This window comes from Lissotriton vulgaris, chromosome 1_1, assembly GCF_964263255.1.
Source record: "Lissotriton vulgaris chromosome 1_1, aLisVul1.2, whole genome shotgun sequence".
NCBI classification, from domain to species: domain Eukaryota; kingdom Metazoa; phylum Chordata; class Amphibia; order Caudata; family Salamandridae; genus Lissotriton; species Lissotriton vulgaris.
In genome coordinates this window covers 470,337,329-470,346,749 of record NC_141685.1, presented here as the reverse complement: position 1 = coordinate 470,346,749, position 9,421 = coordinate 470,337,329, and the positions used below count along the sequence as shown (strand labels likewise).

General features: G+C 42.4%; 1 protein-coding gene across 1 annotated transcript in view; it reads right to left on the bottom strand.

Moving 5' to 3' along the window:
- Nucleotides 1-2,455: 2,455 nt before the first annotated feature.
- LOC147747364 (interleukin-12 receptor subunit beta-2-like) overlaps nucleotides 2,456-9,421 on the bottom strand; it is a 710,479-nt gene continuing 703,513 nt past the window's right edge. Inside the window, exon 16 of the mRNA XM_086936242.1 lies at nucleotides 2,456-3,647. Within this exon, the coding sequence (XP_086792368.1) occupies nucleotides 3,063-3,647 (585 nt within the window). The 3' untranslated portion in view covers nucleotides 2,456-3,062. The remainder of the gene's footprint in view (nucleotides 3,648-9,421) is intronic.

Sequence of the window (9,421 nt, the reverse complement as noted above, 5' to 3'; positions counted from 1 at the left end):
AATTCTACATAAATGTGTGTGAAGGGGGTACACAAGTGTTAAAATATTTACAAGGCAAAAGTGCTTAAATGTGAGTGAGTGCAGTGTATGTTTGGGGGTGAGCTTAGGGAGATACAAAGAAGTGCAATTGGAGGAGAGTGAAAAGAGGGTGCTGAAGAGGAAAGAGATGATGTTGAAGATGTGCAGATAGACGAGATATGCACAGAAAAGAGGCATATACATATCTAACACAAAGCACACATAACTGAAGGCCAATTATCCTTCCACAGGCCTCAATACTATTTCATTCGCAGTCTCACAATTTCAGAATTGAAACATTTCCAATGTTAATTATTTATAACAAATCATTATTGTTACTCATTTCTCTTAAACAGCTAGCAACCAATGACAAAGCCAATAGAACTGGCAGATTTTAGTTGTACGTGAGTTGTTGTTTTATATAACTGGATGCAATAACATCCAAAATATTGGTCGGGTGGCGCGCTATGGGAATCATGGAAATGTATATTATATGTTCCCTTTTAGCGAGCCCTCACTTTTTTCATCCCACTTAAAGACTTGTCTGCACATATTTCTATAGGACTGATTGCAGCCAGCAACTGTAGGTCGAAGTTGTTGCGCTGTACAATTTGCACATTACAGTAACTGTTGAATATATTAATAAAGTAAGATATGGGGCAGTTTTTAATTTGTTTAATATTTCCAGACTATTGTTCCCACTGTTTTATAAACCTTGCTCTCTCGCTAAACCCATTAGCTTTAAAATGCACCATTTGCCAATTTTTAAAAATATTTTCTCAGGAGAAGGACCTCCCGAGGTCCTGATGTTCGTCCATTAAGCTTGCTCGCTTTGCTTGCTACTTAAAAGTCATACCCAACTTTCATAGCCCGGTGCTTTCAATTGTCACCAGCCACCACAGTGTCCCTGCACCCTTTCCACAACACCGATATCCTTTTAACTTCTGGGAAGAAAGTTCCAAAGTATACAGCCAGACTCAATTTAACACTGAGGCAGGAAATATGTGAAGAATTACCCTTAATTTGTTTGAAGGAAGATTCACTTCTGATATACCACAAGTACTGTACAGCTGCAGAGCCAGTGTTTTTCATTATGTTCTCCTATAATCAATGCCTGGAGAGATGTTTTTGAAAATCCCAAGCTCAGAACACAGTTTTCTTCTGTCTATTAGTTAAGAATTAAAGAACGGATGTGATCATATGTATACATCATTCAAAAACATACATTTGTGGCAGTGCTTAATTTGAAAAAAGGCCCAGGACCCTTCTCTGAAAGCCACTGGAGGCCTGCATCACCCATTGCCCCTGCCAGCTCTGCCAATGACTATTAACCATCACTCTCTACAAGTGTGACAATTCAGGCTATTGCCGGCCACCCAAAGCTATAATAATGGTGTGAGCGGCAGGCATTATTAATTTTTAATGTTTAATAACCTAATAAACATGGCTATTAGACAAACAGTGTCACCATGTGGTGGACTGCCACTAGATCTGGTGCTGACAATTAATTGTCGGTGCTGAGCACAGAAACCACAGGCTCCAAGCACTGCTTTGAGTTTTAGGGTGCTGACACCTTAATTTGACTTTTTACTTTGCTTGTTTTAAGGGATTTAAAGTGCCTCAAATATTGAAGTTCTGTTCAGAGGCATCACTTCACGAAGGGTGTTTGGGGTGCAACACCCCCGATTGAATGTATTCATTAACCAACAGTCGGGAACAGGTGCTTTCAGTCAGGTATGGTGAGGTGTCTGTCGGATTTCACCTCTAATTTCTACATGCACACACAGACTAAAACGCATACTCCTACACTCCCTCTTCTCTGTTTTGAAGTTCTTAAAAAATGTTGGTTATTTTATAAAATATTTTGCTATACGTACCACCACAAGCTACACTACTCTCACTTTCCACCAGCCCTTAAGCCCCCCTCCTCATGTCCTGCTTCTCAGATAATGTATGATTGCAAGGTATGCCAGCCTGATTGTTGGGAAATCTGAAGCTCATCCCCGCACCCCCATTTTAGTGACCAAGCTACGCCCCGGGATTTGTTGTGATATATGCTGTAACATTAGTCATGATACTCAGGCTAACTGGAGTCTAGTTCTGCACAGAGAAAATAGAGGTATTTTTTGCCAAGAGATAGATAAACCAGTCTAAATAAGAATGACATAATTGTGGAAAAATACGCCTGTAAAAGTAAATATTTTCCGTACTTTAGGAAGTAAATGTTATGCATCATAGTTTTTTTTATTTCACTCATGCCTCCTGTGAAATGCATACAAGCAACTATAGCAGATTCTCAACACCGTTAAACAAATTGCCAAGGCAGATGCCTTTTTAAGACGATGCAACAATAACATGAGAACATCCCGTACCAATCAAGCATTATCGAATATTCATTTATTCCTGGCCAAGCATGAGTAACAAAGCCTACACCATTGCATTCCAGTTCTTGTTCTTTATTTGTTATTTACTCGGTACATTTCCATGAATTGCACGACAACTCCATTAAACCAAACTTTAAAACTTAAAATGAGGGAGTTAAAATGAGAGTTGTCTATTTTTAGCACTACTATGTTTCATTTGAAAATACAATGATCACTTCAAATCACGCCTTGTAATAAAGGAGGGGTAGACTTACCAGATTATCTATAAAATGTGTGTCTTTGATGCAACAGAGATCCACAATTCATAAAAATCTAAATGATTTCTAAATGTAAATTTTTTATAAAATAGTATATCGTACTGTGCACCGTGTAATAAGTAATGTAAACATTGGGAGCATCTATTAAGCACGAGCGTTGAGTCTTGCTTCAAAAGATATGCCCCGTTTTTGTGTTCTATCTTGCTTTCTTTAGTTGGAGGGTTATACATCAGCTCTTGTGAATGAACATATTTAACCCCTTCGACGCGGGTGACAAAGCCTGCTCGTCATGGGCGTAACCTGCGCTGCGCGCATGACGAACTGGCTTTGTCACGTAACGCGTGATTTTCGAATTTTCAGCGCGCAGCGGGAAAACCCGCTAGCGCGCATGCGGTTAATAAAGCTATTTTGGAAAGATCTGCGGAAAATAGGGCTTTGAGTTTGGAGTTTCTGTGCCTCCAACCATTAAAGGCCATCCTATTCCATTGGAAAGGGGAGTTTCTTCTTGATTTAAGCCACATACTAAATCAGTCTTTCTTTCAAAGTCCATGGACTCACCATGTTCAATCCTTATGCAGGAGAAAATATTCACTGACTCATCACCCCTGTTGTCCTTAGTCACGTTGTTGACATCTGCTACCATCTCTGTCCATGAAAGAAAAATAGGACTCGTGGTGTTGTCTAATTCCATTACATTTTCTTGGAAAGCCTGTGAAGACCCTTGAGGGAGTGAACTTTCAAAAGTACTTTCGCTGGAAATCTGTGGTTTGTATCCATCAACTCGTGAGAGAAGAGGTGTGGAGGAAACATCCCGTAGTAACGCACTTTGTGGGCAACCTAGGTTGTATCTCGACTCTTCCTTGTATTTGTTCTGATTTTCAACTAATACAAAGTCTTCCTGGAGTAAGGTCTCCTGTATCTCAGTAACCGTTGGTTCATAATCCGAAGGTGGAAGCAGGGGACTGGATTTGATGAACTCACTTTTTTTCTGAAAATTATAAAAAGAGTTAGTTTCATTGGAAATTATTGGAATACATGAATTAACAGGTTAATCGTTTCAAACATATTATACTCATCTTTTTTAATATAAAAATGTAGGCTTGCTTGGATCTAGGCAAACACTTAGTTACACCCTTCTTGTTCTAATAAGAGTTTAGGTGCCCGATTTAAATAAATTTGAACCATTTGGGGACAATGTGTTACTGACTTTGCACCAACCAGTGGTGAATGGCATTGCCACTAAGAGAGCGATGCCAGTTGGTGCAAATGTTATGACAACATTTCCTGGCACTTGTGCATATATTATGCATCTTGGCACCTGAAACATTGAAGTGCTCTGTTAAATGCATGCATATGATTCTAAGACAACATGCATACCTGAAACTGATTTGTATGTGGGCCCATGATCAGGTATTACAAATGGAAGAAGACAAATACTGGTAACCGGAGAAAAAGGAATATGAGGAAGAAGAGAGGTTTAGACTTGTCCCGAATGATGTAAGTGAAGATATTGAGTCAGTGTCCAAGGTAGGACAGTGAAGATTCAGTCTTCTTGCCCCACACATATAGGTCAAAGGCCTGACTTCTGGTTTAGTGTGAAATTAAAGTCCTACAATTTCTGGATGACATGCTAACACTGGTGGAGACTCCGCCAATCTATCCCTATCATGTAGGAAATGTCACCAGTGAATTCTTCTCAAAATCAGCCTCCTTTGACCTGATTAAGAGGTGCTATATCGTCAAGCAACCCGGACATAAGGGGTTTTGCCAATGAATGTAATGAAATTTCAGGGGTACCTTATGTCTCAACTGAAGTTCTCCTAAAAATTTAGGGCAAATGCTCATGCACAAACCTAGGCGGGATGCTTCATCATTGGGTTTGCCTCCTCCATCCAGGACATAGGGGTCCCTGTTTTTAGGAAGGTGCTTTATTTTGCAGGTTAAAGGGCCTCCTATTGTTAATGGTTGGGATCTAACCAGTGAGTTTAAAAATCAATCTCACTCACTGGCAGCACTGCATAGGTCGCCTATGGTTTGGTGGAAACTTTGCTTGTTTCAGGCTAAATCTACAAGTACCTTGGAATGAGATGTGGTGTGTTTAATAACAAAATATTAATAATATTAGAATGTAAAGTCTGATTACATTGAGTTGTTTGAATTATTCAAGGTTCAGTAAATGGTGTATGTTTTATGTAAATGTTGCCAGCAAATAAGAGGCTAACTTCAGCATCATGCTTACCTGAGAGCCCCCCCTTACGGGATTAGGGAGGAGACGTAAGCGCATAAGGCTGTAGGCAGCGGCCGAGGGCTCGGGATTGCAGGCGTTGTGAAATGCATGTGTGGGTTATGCCTGGAGCACAGCCACAGTCTGCATAGTGTGCACCCTTTCCACTAAGCTTGGAGTCAATCTTTCTCGTGGGGTTTACGACAAAGGGCAGCAAACAAGTGATGTGTAGCTAATGCATAAAACATGAATAGGTGTAGCAGAGATGTTCGTAATTGTAACAATGTCTATTATAGACCCAGAGTGACAGTAATATAAACTAATACAGATAAGTTTTGATAAAAACGTGTACAAATTTATTGTTATTTCATACAGTCTAAATCATTTGATGATATTAAAAACAACGGTAAAAACAAACATAAAGGTAATCATTCAACATATTGTTGTACAGTTCATCCTAATTAAACAATTAAAAAAACAAAATACATTAAAACAAGATACATGTACTGTACAACAATATGTTGAATGATTACCTTTATGTTTGTTTTTACCGTTGTTTTTAATATCATCAAATGGGTCTATAATAGACATTGTTACAATTACGAACATCTCTGCTTCACCTATTCATGTTTTATGCATTAGCTACATATCAGTTGTTTGCTGCCTTTTGTCGTAAACCACACGAGAAAGATTGATCCCGGGTCTCTTAAGATCTAACAATACACAGAGGTACTAACAGTAATTCCACTGTATAACAGGTTCTCAGGCCTGTAAGAGTGGGACACCCCGTATTTTCTCATACTACTAACACATACACACAATGCTAGCACACACATTCATTCATGTGCTATGTGTATTATACTTTAGACACTGGTCGAGTCTTCCTTGTGGAAATCCTGTATGAACACATATTAAATTGTATGAGACACTCATATTTAAAGACAGGCATTTATTAGCGATGCAGTTGGAGTCAAGTCACTCCATGCAAGTATTTGAATGCCAAAAGAAATTGTATTTTTTCAGATAGGCAAATAGATATCACTGCAACTTCACACTGCAAGGAGGTGACATTTTATATTTTGAAGTCAGACACTTTGTGTGTCAGTGAGACTGTGACACATTCATACTCCTCTCAGTCTTATCCTAGTCTGGATGTTTGTATGGCCGAATGAAAAGGGGTACATCAGATGACCCTTGTAGTCACACACTAGGTTAAAAATGAAATAAAATAAAGTAAAAGCCAAAAAAGTAATGGGAAAACAGATAGCTGCTGGTCTGTAGTCCCAGTCTAACTTAGGTTGTCAAAGGAGCTTCCTGCCGTGGCAAATATTGAATGCGGCACCTCAGAATGTTGCCCCTTTGAGGCAGCATTTATGTTTATGAAGCTGTAGTGGCTTGCACTTGTAAAGATCACATCCAATGTGCTGGAAGCATTGTGCATGCCATGTCATATGTGTAGAATTATGATGTTACAAGTAAAGAGGGATGCCCATGGCTCGGGTCCGCACATCACCATAAAGAAGGCAGGTGATCTGTGAGAAGGTGAAGGGGAATGAGGAGGGAGAGGATGGATTAAACCAAGGTGGATGATGAGCCGGGTTCTTCTCAAAATCCATTGGGCAATATTTGAAGGCAGAGCGGTTGGAGGAGAAGCACAATATAGGGACACATGACACTGCACAGTCTCTGCACAGTCTCTGCGATAAGGCTGGGAATGGGGCAGAAACACAGAGTATCTGCCCATCTAGTTTTGGGGGATGAACTGGAGGTGGTGTGACCTAGCTGGGAAATACCTGGCCACCAACCCTGAAACCAACCCTGCAAACGAGTAGTAGAGGTCTGGTTTAAGTCAGTACCTGCACATGAGTGCACCAGACGTATGGCGGTTGCCTCTCAGAACTGGGGTGAGGAAGTTGGAGGCCATTGTTAAGTTTTGTTTGCTCCAACCTTCAGTTGCACGCACACACACATACTCTTCAGCTATGGATATACTTTGTAGAAGGGATGCTGCAGGGGGGCTGGGATGTACTTGTGGCCAGGCACAGGACCCACTTATCGAGAGAATAGGGGATGGCTCCTGAGAACTTTAGGTATATCTTACTCATGTGGAATGTGAGATGACTGGTGTGTGTCAGTAAACAATGTAAGATACTGGCCTTCTTGAAATGCAGGGACATGGTTGTGGCCTTCCTGCAGGAAAAGCATCTAGTTAAAGGGAAAAAACCCAAACTGAAGCGACGATGGAAGTGGCAGATACATGCTACAGGTTACTCATTCTTTGCAAGAGGGGCTTAATATGGATCATACTAGTGACTTCCTTTGAATTCCTGAAGGCTGACATCGACAAAGAAGGCAGATATGCAATATTAGAGGGGACACTCAATGGTATACAGCTGACATTAGTCAGTATCCGTGCACCAAACACAGGACTACCTAGTTCCTGGAAGTCTTGATCTTGGTTCTATCCCAGGATATGATCAGCCGGATGATCCTATGAGGACACTACAAGTGCATTCTAGAGAGAGTCTTGGACAGATTGGGGACCCCACTTGTAGACTCTTCGAGTGCCGGGGTGACCTGGGAATTCCCTGCCCGGCTGCATCACTGTAGCTGCGGCAACATTAGGAGGGGTAGGAACACAGAAAGGGGGGAATATTCCTATTAGTTGGCGGTGCATGCCTTACACATCGGCCTGGAGAGGTTGGTGTGCTCCCAGTGAATTGAAGAACACATCACCTCATGGAAAACCTTGGACGCACAATCTCAACCCCCATATTCCCACTTGGAGACTATGATTGACACACTTACAGAAACCCAGGTTCCTCGACCCGCTCGCAGACACAATTAACTACTTCTACCACAATTGGCATACCGCGAGACATACCAACATAGACCGGGATGCCTACAAGGCTGTAGTGCAGGGTTTCTGTATAGGATAATATGTAAGGGAATTTGAGGGTTGCAAATAGCATCTGTGAGCAACTGCTCACTTTAACACAGACTGTTGGCAGAAAAAGAGAAACATGCCACTATCATAGAGCGGTTGAGAGCCCTTGACAGACATGAATACCTGATCCCTGCACACACCGAGGGAGGCAGAGCTGGCAGACTATTAGCATGGCTGTTGCAGCCTACCGGTAAGGAATGACCCATTACCTGTATCTCTTATCAGGAGGGCCCACTGGTCTACTCTCAACGAGAGATCCTTGGTTTGTTTAGTAAACACTACAGAGACTTAAACTGAGACAGGGGCCCACCCCTTGCTGAGGAGATTGGAGACTGTCTGGACCATGCAACCCTGCCGCAGCTCCCTATGACTGACAGCAAGGCTCTGGGAGAGCCAGTGACAGAATTTGAGATTCTGGAGGCCCTCAAGGGACTTGCAAGAGGAAAAACGCCAGGCACAGACAGCCAGTTCTATCAGACATATGAACCTTTTTGGGCAACGAAACTGGCAGAAATGTATGCAGGGGCCTTGGTCTGTAGTTCGCTCCCAGAGTCCCCCAGGGAAGCCCTAATAGTATTGGCACCTAAACCAGCTGGGAACCACCTAGAGGTGGCAGCATACAGGCCTCTTTCAATACTGAACCTAGACTATAAGATTCTGAGCAAGCTTCTAGCTAAACATCCATTTCCCCTGCAGCACCTCATACACCCTAATCAAAATGGTTTCAACCTGCACAGCAGCACCTCACACAATATTAGAAGGCTATACCGGGGCACAATGAAATTGAGTTCTCTAGTCTCCTGGTTGCTCTGGTGTTATCCATTGACATAAGCATCTCCTTAAACAAATTGGTGTGGGGTTACTTGAGGGTGGTTATGCATCGGAAGGACCTGGGTGTGGGTTGGGATAGATGGGTGTTGCTCTTGTACTCTAGCACAGAGACAAGGGGCTGGATTGGCAGAGCAACCTTAGAGGTGTTCGCGATCCACCGGCGGTCTAGACCGGGCTGTCGTCTCTTCCCACTGCTATCTGCCTTAGTGGGGGAACCATTTGCAGAATACTCGAGGGCTGGGGAAGGGCATCGTTCTGAGAAACAGGGAGGATGTGATATCCTTATACGTGGATTCGATGTTACTTTACCTCCGCAATGTCAGAGACAGAGTCCCATGGCCCACCTAGCAGACCTGGGCACCGTCTCGAGTCTCTGCACCAACTGGTAAAAGATCTGTGCTTTTCTGCTACAGTGTGACCAGCTGGAGCCCAAGGCAGCAATACAAGTGGCAGGATTCAGGTGCGAATCAAGGGTCCTTAAATATCTAGTATCAAAATGTACCATTCAGACTCAGACAAGAAAGAGGGAAATCTGGGAGGTGGATGGGGTCCTCTGGGGCCTACGTGTCTGTGTGGCATTCTGGCACACCTTACATTTAACCATCATGGCAAGGATCATACTTATCAAGATGATCATGTTAGCCATTCTCCTGATCTTGGTTCCACAGAAATGGTTTAGCTCCTTCAACACAATGATGTGGGAGCTGATTTGGAATGGGGGATGACACAGGGTAGTACTTTACACCCTGAAGAGCCTGAT